The sequence below is a fragment of the Thunnus albacares genome, chromosome 8 (assembly GCF_914725855.1).
Source record: "Thunnus albacares chromosome 8, fThuAlb1.1, whole genome shotgun sequence".
NCBI lineage: Eukaryota > Metazoa > Chordata > Actinopteri > Scombriformes > Scombridae > Thunnus > Thunnus albacares.
The window spans coordinates 13,827,456-13,845,097 of NC_058113.1; the positions used below are offsets into that span (position 1 = coordinate 13,827,456).

The 17,642-nt window shown below is 38.5% G+C and overlaps 1 protein-coding gene across 2 annotated transcripts; it reads left to right on the top strand.

The window, feature by feature from the left end:
* Nucleotides 1–1,267: 1,267 nt before the first annotated feature.
* On the top strand, nucleotides 1,268–15,609 carry mboat1 (membrane bound O-acyltransferase domain containing 1). 2 transcript variants are annotated; one of them, XM_044359908.1, is made up of 13 exons: nucleotides 1,268–1,797; nucleotides 2,245–2,390; nucleotides 2,867–2,944; nucleotides 4,718–4,813; nucleotides 7,355–7,410; nucleotides 7,869–7,923; nucleotides 9,097–9,289; nucleotides 9,740–9,932; nucleotides 10,031–10,134; nucleotides 10,288–10,352; nucleotides 10,461–10,593; nucleotides 10,951–11,102; nucleotides 11,610–15,609. In XM_044359908.1, the coding sequence occupies exons 1-13, from the start codon at nucleotides 1,708–1,710 to the stop codon at nucleotides 11,791–11,793; spliced, it is 1,545 nt and encodes a 514-aa protein (XP_044215843.1). In that variant the 5' UTR covers nucleotides 1,268–1,707; the 3' UTR covers nucleotides 11,794–15,609. The 2 variants fall into 2 exon arrangements, with proteins under 2 accessions (XP_044215843.1, XP_044215844.1); XM_044359909.1 differs by lacking the exon at nucleotides 1,268–1,797 and having other exon boundaries at nucleotides 2,299–2,390; nucleotides 2,601–2,944.
* Nucleotides 15,610–17,642: the final 2,033 nt, after the last annotated feature.

Genomic DNA, 17,642 nt, shown 5'->3' on the forward strand with positions numbered 1-17,642 from the left:
AAGCTGATATTTGCCAAAAAAAAAACCATTGTATTTATGTTACATGTCACTGACTCTTCATATCTCTTGGAAGCTTTCCTTAGTTAGGATATAACTAACTTACTCATTTCTATAAAGCCCACCAATGATGTACAGTATGTATTGTTTTAATGTTAATATATCTTTACCAATAAAGTGTTTGCTACTCACATGATGTATATGCTGTAAAAGATTGGGAATCATGGTGGTATTATGACAACCTAAAAGAAGCTGAACAGTCCACAAGAAAGTATCTCTACCAGGATGTGATTTTGTAGCTGCTCCTGACCTCTGACCTCCATGTTGATGGGAACAAGAAGAAAAAAAAAATCTCCAATGGGGATCCAGCAAATGTCACATCAATTGTTTATTGTTAGAAAAAGCTAGCATTGTAAGCTGACGTCATAGCTGGTCCCTCTTTTTAAATGCCACCCTTGGACCTTTTTACAAAAAGCACAGTATGTTTCCAGGGGGACACAGACAAAACTTGACATGTGGGCATTAATTATGACTCAAAGCAATAACTGCACAATAATTAATTAATGTTTATTTCCATATGTCTTTCAGCCCTGCTGTAGTGTTTCAGGAAAGAGCATTCAGTCTCTCCACAGCTGACCTTTACAGAAAAACAGCTTTCTTAACTCTATGCACAGACATACACTCATTTATTACTATTTTAAAATAATATTTGTGTTACCTCACATCCAAATTTAATCTAAAGCAGACCAGTAGGTGCTATTATTCACAAAGCGACAAACTGATTTGTCACTGACAATAAGGATCCATGTGGCACCTTGTCACTACTTTAATTAGTGATACTGCAAGCACACCACCGAGCATCATTGATGATGATGATGGTCTCTGAATGACCCTAAAACACTTGCTTTTCATATTTTCCTGATCTTTTCAAACTTTTAATTTTTTGCCAACAGTCACAAACTAAACTCAAATTTGAAACAGGGGCGGGGAAATATGGTGACTGGTCCCACCTTGTCAACTCATGTTGCGTCAAGTTTAACATACAGCCTGAAGAACACCGGAAGTACGTGAGGTGGCTTTCATACGTTAGACTTCATTAAAGTGTCTTAAATGTACCAGACAAGACACACTCACGTTTATCTGCACATATAGTGTTTACATTGCGGTTTATTTGTTTGTTTGTTTTTTAAATAATATCACAAGATAGCCTAGTGGCACATTTGAAAAGAAGTAAAAATACACAATCAAAATGTATGTGATAGACCAATTATTACCTGTAATTAAAAGGTGTCTTTAGTGGCATGTCTGCAAGGAAACAAGACCGTAGAACAGGTTTCTCATTACAGAGAGTACATATCGTAATTTGCTTTCTGTTTGTAGTGCACTATAAAACTTCCATTTGCATGTTCCTCAACTTGACTTTTATTTGAAGACTTCACAGGAAGTGCTGATCATTCCCATCATTCTGTGTCTGTCAGACTTAACTGGTACTGAGAGGAAGAGGAGGAGGAGGAGGAGGAGGAGGGAGAGCTGGAGAGTGCACTGCTTGGTCTCAACACTCCTGGTTTGACTTGTCACGGGACCTTTCGGACAAACAATGTATATCAGTCACACAAAATAGTAACCATTTAGCTTTAAAAAAAAAAAAAAAAAAAAGAGGAAAAAGACAACCGGGAGCATTGAGGCGTCGCGACAGGAAAACTACGCAGGATGGGCGAGCGGGCGGACACTGCGTTTAAAACCACTGGATCCAAGTGGCTGCTGCCAGTCAGTGAATACCTGGGGTTTCCTCTTGACCAGGTAGGAACATCCAGAGGAATTAAAGAGCGTTTTCCCAAGTTCTGTTTGTCTCCCGAATAGCTGTCCCCATCATGAATGTTTAGTCTGTCAACTAACATCATGTCACTTGTTAGAGAGACATGCAGTGATTCCTCAAAAGTCACCAACACACACATTTTAGCTCATAATTGTAATGGTATAAAACGATGTAGATGTTTTTTTTTCTCTCCAAAATGGCATGAGACTGAAGATGTCAAGTTTTTAAAAAAATCAGGCTTAATTTAGAATATCAAGCTTTTGTTAGTCTATCCCTATAGAATTAATATTATATACTACTGAGGATGATGAAGCAAGCCATTATAACCTTACCACACTGTCACAAATAGCCCCTGTTACAGTATCAGGAGTTTGCGGGATACTTTGAACACCTGTAAACCACCATCCTAAAAATCTATCTCTCCCACACAGGTGAATTTTTTGACATGCCAACTGTTTGCCATGGTTGCTGCCTTCTGGTTTCGTCTCTACCTCAGTCCTAGCCATGCCAATCCCCTGGTCAGGCACGCTGTGGCCACTCTCCTCGGCATTACCTTTCTCATCTTCTGCTTTGGATGGTACTGTATGATACTGTCGCCACACAGTGCTCCATTCATTTTCTCTCATGAGAGGCTAAACCTCTTCGTATTACTTCATTGAGCCAATTTAAATTGATTGCCAACATGTTTTCAGTGAATATACTGTATGTGGCAGGTAACTATCTTCAATAGTTGACAGCTGAGCAGTTTTGCCCTCATCGGTTATCGGTCTAACTTTCTGACACATAGATGGGGCTGATGCAGGGCCCAGTGCAGAATGTAGCAGTCTATAATCACAAGAGGATAATCAGGCAGTAGACAATAAGAATGAACAGAAAGGAGATAAGTAAAGAGGTGAGTAAACAGGTTTCAGGGTAAACATGTCTAGGTGATACTGACACATACGGCATAAGGTTACACATCCTTTGTAAATAAAGAACACTGTATTATTCACATATTAGTATTGTGACATATTTTCTGATGGTGTGCACGTGTGTGTGTGTCCTCTTCTGCAGGTACTCAGCTCACATCCTGACTGTGGTGGTTGTAAACTACTTAATCATCATAAACGCTGATATAAACTATGTACACAGGTCAGTGTTGGTCTTCATACCTTAAAAGGAAATCCGCATCCGAGTCTGGGAAATGGTTATGTTATGGACACAATTTTTTTGAAACGCTGGAGTGCTGAAATGTGCTAAAATTTGTGCCAATTAAACATATTAAATATTTTGTGGAATCAAATGGATTCCTTATTGCTGTTTTCTGGTCAATCAGTGCGCCTTTGCCACATGTCTTGAATGGGAAGGTATGAAGAATCCTTACTATGCAGGTATGACATGTGTCACAGCATGGTTGGTTTGGTTATGGATAGACACAATTCTTTTGTACTCCATAATCAATAAGTTTCTACATGTGTCATTTCTAGACCAGACTGACCTGTCTGTCTGTCATCAAGCTGACAAGTGGATAACAGAGCTACTGCAACAGCTGCTTATCATTTCCATGATAGTGGTGTTCTTCAGTTCTTGTTACTTTTGTCTTCAAGTAAAACTTGTCAGACAAGCTCAGCCCAGAAGCCCAGAAACGTCATAGGCATGTGTTTGCTGGACAAAGACCACTGGGTCTCGTGAGTTCAGTGCAAATGGCACTGGAGTGGGCAGATAGTCTAGACAATGGTAACGATATTGACACTTTATTTGTCTTACTGAGTCAATTTTTGGACGTTTAAATCAAAATCTTTCTTGTTGTTCACAGCTTTGAAATGTCCCATTCATCCTCTCCCTGCCACACATTCCAACACAAACTGCAGTGCAATGCACCCCGCCCCATTATCTCCCCTTTAAATGTGTCCTGGACTAAAATACTGTTGTTGAAAGCATGGAAATAGCATAAAACACGTCAGGTGAAAGGCAGCCTGACACACTAGCTGGACCAGTCTGTTAGATCAATGGTGACTGTAGGACTGTTGTTGTGTTTGCGTGCATTTTTGAAGTTCCTGTCTTTGCAGCTATTGTTAGAATGTATTTCTGTGGGTTCATAACATAAATGTTCATATTTGGTTGTTTGTTTTGCTAGCTTGTATCAGGGCAAACAAACCGGCTCAAGTATGTGATGGTAGTTTCTTTCTCTTTATGAATGGAGCAGTATAATGAGGTTTGATTGGTTGCTCTGGTATTCACGTGTAAAGGGATTACCTGCAGGGAAGGAAGAAAAACAGTGTCAACCGTGTCCTAGCTTAAATACACATACACATCACACACTTCTGCATCACTGGCACACAGTCAGAAGAGGTAACTCTGAATGAATCAAGGCAAAGTGAGGACACTTTAGTGTACACTCACATCAGCACATCAGTATGTGACATCTAAGATTCTGTTGTGATAATCTTAATGTTAAATCTTTTTTCTGAGTTGCTATACTTATGAACACTTTGTTCATTTGAGCTTGAACCAGCTACTTTAGATAGCAGGTCATGATGTCAAATAATAATATGTAGAGAAAGCAGACGAAGATCTCCAAAACTATGCCAAAATCCCCCTGCTGTAGATGTTCTATCAGCACAAAAATGTCAGAAATGTGATACAAACTGTGTATCTGTGTGTTTGGCAAAAAAGCGCTTCACGTTCCATGATGCAAATACCATTCATAAACATTGATGCCAGAGATGTGATCGTTTCCATGACCAGTAGTATAAGATTATACTGTGAAATAATTTAATCAACCAAGACATTAAAAGCTGCTTAGTAAATGACCAATATATATGTCAGCCCTACTCGGGAGTATTTACAGGTATTGTGACTGTCACCACAACATCTTAATTGTCTTTCGTCTGATATTGTTTTTGCTCATTCCTCAACATACAGGTATTCCATGGTGACGGCTATGGGCTACCTGACAGTGTGCCAAGTGAGCAGAGTCTTCATCTTTAACTATGGAATACTGTCCACTGACTTCTCTGGGTGAGGTTGCCTCAACTCCTGTACTCTCTCTCTTTGCCACACCTTTTTGGTGATAGCATATTAGTCATTTAGAGCAGTTCTGATGTTATCACTTTTCAAACAGTTTGGTATCTGCTTGCACAGTTACCAGTGCCACGGCCCTGTGTAAATACAACACCACTGATTAAAAAGCGGCAGTGTATGGATTGCTCAGAGTTGACTTTGTCTAGCCAGGTAGAGTTAAGGTAGTCGCTGCCTCCTGGCAACTGTGACTTTGTTGTGTTACAAACAAGGCGACTTCTAAAGGAGGAGGCAGTTTACTCTTTGTTTGAAGTGTTTCTTTTCATTACATTACATACTCACATGGATCATAAAAACGTGGCGAAAGCAGAACTGGGAAAAAGGAAAAACATGAGGGGATTTCCTCTTACAGAAGATAGGCAGTGACTGTTATTGCTCATTATTTCATAAATGAAAGATTGCAACATAATGACAGTATTTTGAAATCAAAACTCTGCATTCAAAGCTGGTAATTGTTTTCATATTATCTCCTTGTAGGGTGTAGAAACCTGCCAGGATTTACAAAGAAACAGACAGATATGTAACTGAACATGGAGGTTCCAACACATATGCTTTGTCAGGATAATGCCCGAGGTAGTACCAGTGGTTTTACTGGAAAAATTCATGGCAGATAAAGTGGGAAATAGTGTGTTCTGTGTGCAACTGTGCTCCTAAAGGTGACTGTAGACTTTGCTGGTATTCAGCAGCTTTTTTGCACAGTCCTGGTGTGGATGGATTTGCTGGCAGCCTCACTTGCACTCCGCGTGACTTTCGTGATGAGCAGCCAGGACTATGAGTCAGCTTTTGGTAGGGTCATATATTGAATTAGAGATCCAGGTTCTTTAAGCTTTTTAGATTGGACAGATAAATGATTGTGAATCACAGGAGATAGTGTTCATATGTGTAACTATATTTACGCTACTTACCCAGAATTGAATGAAATAATCAGGTCAAGCAAAGACTCTGTGATTTAGTTTTTTTTTTCTGGCATAACATCCATTTATGTGGGCGATTTTCTGGTTTTCCACTTTTGTGTTCCCTGATATCCTGTGTCACTTTCCCTCTAAGAAGATGTCAAACATTCATCTAGAGCCTGTATTCTGTGCTGCTGTTTTTTCTGAGAACATTTCCATGAGCTGATCTTTTCTCAATGTGTGCAAGGCAGCAGAATTGAAATCGAACTGGGTCAAAATCTTGTGTGCTGTGCTAACTTTACATGGAAAAACAGAGTCTGTAGGCTACAGCGGTGGCGTGTTTCACATATTGGCTGGCACCCTGAAAATGTTTCTCTAAAGCCAACTGCCAACTCTCATTGAACTGGCACTGCCAGCCACACGGCCAGCCCCTCTCTGCCTCGGTTTTCCATGCTGTGCACACAATGCAGCCCACTCACACACAGGAACCAGTGTGTGAGTGTGAGAGAGTGTGAGAGAGAGTGAGAGAGAGAGAGAGAGAGAGAGAGAGATGGAGTTTATGTGTGCTTGTGTGCCTTTGTGCACACATGCTCACATTCTTGGGACAGAGAGGTCTCTATCTGTGAATTAAACTAGAGGAGGGGGTGTGAAACTGGTCTGTTCAAACTTACTGTACAGGACCTTCATACCCTCAACTGTCGCCTCACTTCCAGTACTTACTGGTATCTGCAATGGCTACTTCCCAGTAGAAAACTGAAACTGAACTGGAAACCGTGTGGCTTATAGGAAACCTAACACAAACAGGACTTATTGTACATATTTTGCATGTTGAACCAGTGTACTCTTTACACCACGTTCTAATGGTATATATTGTGTGTTGTTCTGGATAACAATGTCTGAAGCGCCAAGGTTAAAAGTACAAGTTAAATTTACTGTTTATTGCATCGTAAATAAGTGAAAAAACTAGAGTATTTAATGGAGCAACTTAAGAAGATGATTTTCTCTTGAACACTGCAAGCTTGACAAGATGAAGATCTTGTTGTACTGGTTTCAAGGAGATATAATAGCGAGTGAAAATCTGGGGATTTGAATGAATTTCATTGGATTAATAAGTGACCTGACTTGACACCAGTGGAAAAGAATGAAGGGATTCACAGGGGAAGATAAATTCTGTTGTCTCACACAGAGATTCTGTAGGCGTTTGCTCAGGACGTGGCTTGTTTCATGTATAATGAGTGACTGAAAAGCTCTCTCTTTCACTAAAACAGAATCCTGATCAAACATGCTGCTCGCCCAGCTGTCATGGTCATGGAGTTTTAAAACATTTAAAAACACAAGTCGCTATACAATAAACTGTACTAGCTGATGCTACCAATTTCTGGGGCACAGTATTATGTGAGATAGAATTATGACACTTGTTTATGTATATTAAAAGTATTTGTTCTTACTGGTACTTACTGTATGTTTATTTACTCACCTCAGAATCTCCACAATGTCTGTATCTAACATTATTCAGCAGCAGTGGATATCAGCTTTTTCCCTTCAAACTTGTACAGTTGAATTAAGCAATAACATCTTTTCTGCTCAGGCCCTTGATGATAGTAACCCAGAAGATCACCACGTTGGCTTTCCAGCTCCATGACGGTAAGACAGTGGAGTGGATGCACACACACACACACACACACACACACACACACACACACACACACACACACACACACACACACACGTATACTATACACGCTCAAATGCACACAGATATTGACACGCCTTTGATAGTGAAGGCAATTACTCAACGTTTAAGAGTGACCTTTTACACAGTAGACATGTTGACTTTTCATAGTAGGAAAAGCACAGGTGTTACTAATAACATTTACGACGGCTCTGTTCAAGCGTCCCAGTATGTCAGCATGGACAATACCACGACCTTGAAACTGAAGCAGCTAAATGGAATTCAGCCATCATTAATTTTATTATTTACACCTGTGCTTTTCCTAATGTATCATGTAGAAAACATCTTACATGAAAAATATGTAAATCAGATTGTGAAATAGTGAAAACTCCCAAACAAAGTTACTGATGATTTAAACCTCTTTTTTCAGGTATGTGTAAGAAGGAAGAAAATCTGTCGCCGGAACAGAAGTTCATGGCTATAAAGTAAGTTTTAACCTCAGAAATGGCAGACTAATGACTTCAATCTTTTTTTTTATACAGTGGTTATTATATGTGGCTGTGTGAAACATCAGGGGATAGAAGATTTGGAGACAGGGCAATGCACTGAGCTCTTAGATGTGATTTCTCACCCTTTTCCCCACTGAAGTTAGCTGACTCTCTTTTTGGTATCTGGACCCAATGATTCTGTCAAAGTATGGATGCACAGAAGTTTGCATCTGAATTACGACCTTATTTAAAGAATAAATAACTCTTTCTTTTCCTATAGCCACGAAGGACAATGACAAGGAGATGCAACCATGGTGAATAGCTTGTTCATGTAAAAAGCATGCTGGGAACTTAGAAAATAGGCATCATTTTGCATGGAAAATATTACGTTTTTATGCATGTGTATAGATTTAAACCACATTCATCAGTGAACCATGCATGCCATTCCAAAATCATTTTGGAATGTATCCCAATGATAAGAATCCCGCAGCTCTACATTTGGTGATACGTCTGATATTTTACTTAAACAGTCCTGTGTTCCTGGTGCGGTTGGGAATCATTAACATTTTATTGATCCCAATTCCGATTGTGCTTTTTTCGTCTTCTTATCATATTTTTTGAATCAGAAAATAAACTGTAAACATCGTACACATGCCTTCATGTATGTGTAAACAGCAATGTAGACAGAAGTGCAATTGGTTAAAACTTTGTTTAAAAGAATCAATAAGCATGTTGAAAGAAATATTTTTTTAATTATTCACTGGTTGTTCAGTATTTGGAACTGCCTACAATTCATGACTGGTTCTCGATACCCAATACTAGTTTAAATGTCCAAGGAACCCAATCAAAAGCTAATAATGTTTCATATTGTACTGATGTGAGATTTTGTAAAGTCACTTTTTTTTGTCATTCACAAAATGTGCACTTTTATGTAAGCTAAGCTTTTCATTGGCCTCACAGTGATATAGCACAGGTTTACTATACTTGACTCTTGATGATGATGATGTTAAAAATGAATATAGCATGCTTTTCTCCAACTTTTCCCATGCAACATAAATGAGAATATGTAACAGCGCTGTTGCATTTCACCTGAAGTCATCTCCCTTGTCACACTACAAACCAATGAGTTCTCTTTATTTTCAATTATTTTTCCTTTTGTACTTTTTGCAGCGTGAGGCCGTCTCTCATTGAGTACCTGAGTTACAATCTCAATTTCCTGAGTGTCTTGGTGGGACCATGCAGTAACTATAAGGACTACATAGACTTCATAGAGGGCAGACACATTAGCAGGAGGCTCAGGCAGCACTCTGGGACGTGTAATGGGCAGAATGGCTATGATAAGGCTCCAGACCTGTCACCTCTGGTAAGTTCCTCAATCCATTCTTGGCTCCCTCTTCTGATTTTACATCTAGAAATTTAATATGCTCTTGCCAATAGGAACAGGATTAAATTCATATGCACAAACCAGAGTCTGGTTTCTGTATTTCTGTTTTTTATTTCTGTTATCATTATTTGAAGCCAAAGAATAGCACAGAAAAAACAATTTGTTTGAAAGAGTTGATATAAGAAATCCTTATAACAACGTATCATGTCGTCATTAACAGATGTTATTAATGTCTCAACTTTCTTATTTTCAAATATCACAATAAATATGTAGCCATTGACATTGTTTGTGCTGCAAACTAGAACTCTGCATTCTTCTCAGTATTTTTTTCATTCTTGTTCCAAAATATGACTCTATTTTCTGTCTTAACTCAAGCTCACCTGGACCAGTTGTGAATGTGTGTTTCAGTCACATCCATTATCTCTGCAGAACGCTGTCTGTCAAAAGCTGCTGGTCTGCTGTGGCTGTATGCTGTTCTTCCTCACTGTGACTCGGGCCTTGCCGATATCTTACAATGTGGACCCCCACTTTGTCAGCCACGCCCCCTTCCTCACCAGGCTCACCTATGCTTTCTTCTCCATACAAGCAGCAAGGCCCAAATTCTACTTCGCCTGGACATTAGGTGAGCAATGTGTGTGTGTTTCAGCTTCGCAAAACACAAGCTCAAATTTTATTGCCATGTAAGTCATGTTTTGTTTTTTTTTTCCTCTGTGTTGTCAGCTGATGCTGTCAACAACGCTGCAGGTTATGGTTTCTTAGGGATAGATGAAAATGGAAAACCATCCTGGGATCTCATCTGCAACCTCAACATCTTGGGGATTGAGGTAACCACAATGTTTCACATAATTAAAAAGAAAAACATAGTCTTTCAGTACTGTGTTAAAATTAATATGTGTGGGTGAGAGTCTTTCAATTATTTAAGATTTGAGCACACAGTTACCATTAGGTGGTCATGGTTGTATATTTATCTTTTTCAGACAGCAACCAGTTTCAAGACATTCATAGACAACTGGAATATTCGAACAGGAATTTGGCTCAAAACGTAAGTGCTGCAAGTGTGAACTTTATGTACACGCTCAGAAAATTCCATCCACTTTCCATTTATTCTACAGATTATTTTGAATATGCTCATTTCCTGTCCCCTCTTCAGCGTGTGTTATGACCGAGCCCCCAGGCACCGGTTGGCCTTTACCTTTATCCTGTCTGCCCTGTGGCACGGTGTTTATCCAGGGTACTATTTCACCTTCATCACCGCCATCCCTATCACCATGGCAGCACGAGCTGTGAGTACTGTTCCTCCACTGGAAATTCAAATTTACACTAAATTAATAAGAAAAAATTAAATACAGTGGTACTGTAGGGCTTATGGGAAAAGGTTTGTTAAAACCTAAAACAATATTGGATTTTTTTTTTTTTTAAAGTTCTGTCCTCACCTAAATTTATGGAGTGAAACACAAGATATACTGGTGAGAAAAGTTATGTTCCAAGGATGGATATTTAGTTTTGAATAAGATTTTCTTATTTTTGGAACAGAAACGAGAAGTTCTGGTTTCACTTTGCCTCTCTATTGGGTTAGTTAAACATAAACAACTAAGCTCAAACAAACCCTCTCTGTATTTTCATCTCTCTTTGTCCACAAGGTACGGAAGTCTGTCCGCCACTGCTTCCTGGGCTCCAGAGGCTTGAAACTGAGTTACGACATCTTAACTTGGGCAGCCACTCAACTGGCCATCTGCTACACTGTCATGCCTTTTCTACTTCTGGCAGTAGAACCCACTATGACTTATTACAGGTATATTGAGCCTGCCTTTAACACTTCTTGTCCTCTTAAATGAAAAGCGAGAACCAGTTACATTTTGGCAGAGTGCAGGATGTATCGCCTTAATTTTGTCTGTAGTTTGAAGGTTAAGTAGTATTTAGTAGTATTTCTGAGGATCCACTCTACTAGCTGTGAAATTGTCATGCTTAAAATTTCCTCTGCTGCAAAATTCAAATCTAAATGGTTAAAAATATAGAGAGTAGTAATATATTTGCAGGCTTTTAGTGGCATAAACAGTACATTAGGAGCCACTATGCCAACAGTGCCATTTCTATCTGCTGATGTCTTTTTTAATGGGTGAAGCAAAGTGGAGTTTAGCCCCAGAATTCTCTCATTTTTTATGTTTTATGTTTCAACGTGATATTTTGTGATCTGCTTTTTTGTCGTCGTTTTTATGTAGCATCATCCTTCTGACATCAACATCTCTATTTACATTACATAGCTGACAAAGTTACAAAATTGCCCTCCTCTCTTTCCTAGGTCCATGTACTTCCACGTGCACATCATCAGCATTCTGGCTGCGATCGCCCTGCATCGGAAACACAAACCCAAGGAACTCTCTGCCACCAGTAAAACATTTTCCTCCGCCTCCTCCTCCCTCTCGTCTTCGTGCTCACCCCAGTGCCAGCCTGTTCACTCCAACAACAATGACAAAGTAGAGTGAAAATCCCCTCTTTACGCTTGTTTTTTTTTTTTTTTTACCAGGCTCTCAGTCCATGGTGTTCTCTCAAAGACAAATGAATAATCCCTAAAAGGCATTCAGCAACTAAAAATGGGAAAACATGTTATTTATTTTCAGGACAATACAGAGTATGGTACAGCTTGATACAGGATATGGACCTATTGCATTGGATGTACATGGGATAAGACTTTCTGCCATATTGCAAAATCAAGACAATACAAACATAAGCTCAGCAGGCAGACTGGAAAGAGACACATTAGCTGAGGCAACGTCTCTGGTGCCACCGCTCCCGGGACGCTTGCCGCTTTCCTCCACAGGAAGGACACTCTCCTCCGCTTTCCCCCCTTTTCATTCCCATCTCAACCCCGACGTACCCACTCCAACAACAATGCTACAGTGTGAGGACAGAAAGGAGGCACACTCTCTCTCCTGTCCTCTATCTGCTCTGTCCTGCCGAAATGGTGGGATCTAAGCCAGCACAGCGGGAGAGCAGCGCATAAACAGAGGGACACGCAGGGTCACAACACACACACACACACACACACACACACACACATGCACAAAAAGACACTAGGAGACAAATTATGCACATACTTTCTCTTAGACACGCTCATACTTTGTCACACTCTGATGGCACACAAAGGCTGCCCTTGTGTGGCCACAACAAAAGAGCATGGCAAGAGGAGGGAGAGCCCATGTACCCGCTGCACCCACTGTGCCCAGAGGATGCTAAATATATATATATATATATATATATATACGTGTGTGTGTGTGTGAGAGAGAGAGAGAGAGAGAGAGAGAGAGAGAGAGATTACCCACTGTTACATCCCACCAATCTGTGGACTTTGTTGTGACAAAACTGTGGACTTGTGTAGGTATTTCCCCCGCTGTTAGATTTAACTGGCCGGGTGGAAACCCACTTGAAATACCAATTAGACCATGCAGCTCTCAAAGTGTCCGCTGAAACCAATACTAATGAAGTCTTCAAATGAAGGACTGCAGCTCCTCCAGGTGAGGAGATATGACCATTAACAGGTGAATACTTTATTATAGTTACTATGGATGGATCCTTGGCTTTACTGTATGAGCATGAATTGATGTTAACAGTTGAAAAGCAAAAGGAAATGATTTCCAATAATTTAAGGAGCGTAATCATTCCACTTTCCCCAAGAAATCTGTTTTCACGCTGAAGCAGTTGGGAAGTTAGTAGTGACACAATTCTCTGTGTTAGTGCTTATCATGTGAACGGTGCTGGATACCTGATATCATGATACAGTAGTAACTGAACAAAAAGCTGTGGTGACACTGAGAGGAAATGCATTTGAAATTCCTCTTTTTGGAGGTAACTGATGGAAAATATGACCATAAATAGGAATCTAGTAGTCAAATGTATTTCTTGTCAGTAGGAGCATTGTACTGTGTTAATGATGTGAGAAAGGACGCATTTGAAAACTGTAGATTTACCAGAGCTTATCAGCAGCTGCAGGTTGATTTAACAGAGACATCTGCTGGTTGTTTGTACTGTCTGAACTGCTGAATGAAGTAATGAAGGTAAGCCATGTGGGACTGACTGAAACTGTCTCACTGCAGCATCTCCCAATGCAACTTCATACCAACCATGAGCAGAAAGTATATATGGTTACAATTTCTCACCAAAATTAACTTTTATTGTTCTTCACTAGCTTTTACTCATGCACAGGGGAAGTTAATGAGAAGGTGTTGTTTGTGATTTCAGGTGAGTTAAGCACAGTGAAAGCAAAAACGATTTTTTTTTTTAATTTATTAATTATTATTCTGTTTTCCGTTATCACTCATGTGAGGTATGGGTTCATTGGGAGTTTTAAAAGTGGCACAGAGGCTTGGTTATTATCGGTGCTATCTGCTGAAGGCTAGCATGTTAGCTTTTAGCTGCATTTAAAGGTTGGTTATAATGAGGTTTGCTAACAATGCTAACAGGTTGCAATTAAGGAACCTTTTTTTTTTTTTTTTTTTTTTTTTTATAGAGTAACAGTGCCTAGTGAAGAAAAGTCACACTTGAAAGTGTTAGGGTGTCCTTTTAAATGCATTTTAGAAGTTGCCTAATCCCATTGGGTATATATTTATCATGTTGATTAAATCATGTTGGAGACACGATCTTACATGCAGCTTATTGCCTGCTTTAGAACCCAGACAGGAGTGAAAATGTGTCTTTTGGACAGGCCTGTTCGTGACTCAGTTTACATATTGACTCGACCTTCTGATTCTTAATATGTAGCGCCTCAGAGTATAGCCTGTTAGAAGAAGAAAAACATCGAATACTATGTACAGATGTTTCTTGTTTTTCTATCAGGACAGAAGCTGATATCTGACTGTGTCACATAAAAATCATACCTCTTTGCTTTGCTGTGGACGAGGACCTAGTTCACAAATAAGTGTTGGATTGTATTGAGAAGTACAACATTGTATTAACACTAATTATTAAATGAATTCTCCTGAGGAATTATTCAGAATTTTAGGGGAAACAAAAATGGTGCAGTTTAACTAATTAGAACAAATCTCTTTCTGGCTTAATCTTTTATCTCTTGGTTTATTTGGATTAAATGCAGCAATATTTATTTTTTGTTGATTATTTTAATGTTTGACTGCATATTAGCACAACTCAGAGACATTTCTTTGCAAGAGGCCCTTTCCTTGTGCTTATATTACAACATTTAGACTTAACAAAAATCCCTCAATGCTGATGGTGATACATTAAATCCCCCACGGCAGTCACTGTCCGCATATAAACTCCTCAAGAGATATGTGCACTGAAAAGTAACAACACTCTCCCCAAGAACGGCTTTGCTTTAACATCTTGTTTTTTTGAAGTCTTTATTAACTGATATGGTCATAACCTTTAAATTTGTCGTTATCAATAATATGTTCATGGCACTGTATGTCTATATGTTGGTAATGTGTTTTTAGTGCAGGGAAAGGAGCAATTAGTGGCACATACACAGTATGAATGGGTTGTCAGGATGAGCAGCTATTTGAATAACTTAATAATGATTGTGAAGATATTTTTTGTATGTGTTTTTTGCACACGTATGTGTGATCAAATATACTGACTGTGACTGTGTGTGTGTGAGTGTATGATATTGGTTTCTAATTATTTTAGTATTGTTTGTATGGCGGAAAGAGTGAGTAACAAATAAAGCTTCATTGAAACATTTTCTCAAAGTTTGAATGATATTAAAATATTTTTAAGTTAGTGTTTAATAAGGCTGAAGAATTATAAACCATAAACCACATAATTGCATTATGTTGTCAGTGACATATATATAAAATCAAATCTCTATTTAGTAACTCCGAGAGTCAGTGAGTTGTATTTGTTTTCTACTTGTTAGTGTTCAATATCTACTCTCCCTCTCAGTAACAGCATCAAGTCAAGCCCTCTCTATGCGACACATGTCCCAAGCTGTTTAATCTCTGATGAGGCTCTCAGAGTGGCTGCCTCTTTTTCCCATGTGTCATCTGTCTGTTCCCCTTTGACACAGAGATGCCTGTGTGTGTGCTGTGTTTTGATCCAGCCTGAGTTCACAGTTAACTAATGATAACCAGGGGGAAAGAAGAAAATGGGACAAGCAACAACAAAATATACTTAAATCACTGCTATGCTACAGTACACTCCCTTTTAGATCTGTACAGACAGATAATGTTATTTACACAGCTTCTCTTTGACCACAGAGTTTAACTTGGACTTTTTTTTACTAAGCTTGAGATGGGTTGCCTTGCTTCTCAACCTCTATCTGTGCAGAAAATAAAAGTCAAAAAGCTTTTTTCATTTGTTGTTTTATTTTATATGCACATAGAAGTCAAACTTTAAAACCCTTTAACATAGTAACATACTGTATTCTCTCAGTGTACTACTCTCTCCATATAGATATATATACAAAGAGCATATTTTCACAGCTTCAATAAATCTACTACCTTTCTGGAATTGAGCCAGGAAGTTAAAGTGCACCTTGTTTTTCCAGAAGGCAAAAGCTAATTTTGTTAAATGGATGCTCTTTACCAAATAAAGAATATCAGTTTCCTTTCTTGATGCAATAATGAAAGTTGGCCCCTGTTTGCAAGGGTAATGAACATTTAGCCAGCCACTAGCAACATGTTCTTGTGTTTTTGCTCCTTGTAGACTAATATGCTGTCTACATTCATTTTGCATTTTCTACTCATTATCTCTTCAAAAGGTGTCGAATTTTATAAAAATTCTGTTATCAAAATTCCTCATAGACATTTGGTTTTTCTAACATTTTAGTCATTATTCTTAGTGATTGTAATGAAAGACTAATGTCCAAAAACAATTATCTTCCAATACTTCACAATACATTTTCTTTGAAGTACCAGCACATTATCTCATATATCCGTTGATTGTGTTTTCAGTATTATGTATCGTTGTTATTTGGTCTCAGTACTTTCTCAGCTAAACATATGAGTGTCTGCATCACCTTTGGTAACTTAAAACTACATGAGTCAAAAATGCCTTGACAAAAAGGAGACATCCTGCAAAACAACACAACGTATTTCACAAACTAACTGCACAAATATGGTTGTTATGTCATGGATTAATCATATAATATACAGTAGTTTGAGTAGTAGTAGCCAACGAGGTGCAACCTAAAAAGTTAATGAGCATAAAGCAAAATTAAGGTACAGTTAGCCACAAAGAAAGAAAGAATTTTATCTGATTTCAGTGAACTAATGTCAGCAGCCAAAATAAATGTTTCTCGTCACACTAAAACTGTGTGTTGCGTAAATTCAAACCTAACTCATCATACTGGAAGCTTGTTTAAGAACGTATAAAGGCCTTTCTTACCTGCAGTACACACCCACAGGTGTTTCCACTTCTTTTGCATGATCAGACCTCTTCTCAGGACTGTGTGGGTGCGTACAGGTGTGTGCTTGATTGACATCTGCTACCTGTTACACCTGTTAAGGTGGTACAACGCAGCGAAGCAGAGGTCTGATCAATCAGAATAACTGAAAAGACCTGTGTTTCTATCCACAGTCATCCAGGGAGTTTTGACATGAATACTGAAAAATGAGACATTTTGAATTCACCAGAACTTCTCTCGAGGTCACTGACTGAGAGATGAACAGATATCTATTTTGTCTGATTCAAAACCAATGTTAAGGACACACACCTCTGAATGTCTAATGCTGAATATCTCACTTGTCTGTGTAATAAAATGTCCTTCAAATATTCTTTTGGGTTAAAGGCTTAAATGTTTGAAACTTTGAATGAAACTTACATGTAAACCGATAATCAAACTTTAGAGATGAATAAGAATAATGATTTATGAAATAATCACTCAGAATGTTCTGACAAAGTCCTCATTTACCAGGCCAGACGTTTGCAGCCAGGTGATAATTCTTTAATCAAAGCAGATAAAATCAAAAACATCACACAGAAACACACTTTATTATTTTTCTCTATATTATATTTTTCCTATGAAATCATTTAAATTTCTCTCTTTTTTTTTTTTTTTTTTTTTTTTACACATGTTCATACTTGAATATACATAGCATAGCACTGACAGAAAGCAATAATTAATCTTTGAACACTATAAAGAATAGACATCTTTATTGTCCACTCATGTGGTATTTCGTTTTTGGCTTCACAGACATGAATACACTTAAATACTTCCTCTGCCATGGGTTAAAATACGTGAGATAAAGACAATAAATAAGTGGACCTGTAATAATAAACATTTGGGATAGAAGTGCTAAATAATAACAATAAGTACATATCTTACATAGACGTCATAAAAACAGCAGCAGTAATAACTAATAAGAAGTCATTTGTTTAGTAA

What these genes read in the sequence shown, in the direction of transcription:
- mboat1 (XM_044359908.1), top strand. Translation starts at nt 1,708, where the DNA reads ATGGGCGAGCGGGCGGACACTGCGTTTAAAACCACTGGATCCAAGTGG. An exon ending in TGGGGTTTCCTCTTGACCAG is followed by an intron (nt 1,798 to 2,244) that starts GTAGGAACATCC and finishes TCTCCCACACAG; the next exon opens with GTGAATTTTTTGACATGCCA. An exon ending in CTCCAGACCTGTCACCTCTG is followed by an intron (nt 9,290 to 9,739) that starts GTAAGTTCCTCA and finishes TTATCTCTGCAG; the next exon opens with AACGCTGTCTGTCAAAAGCT.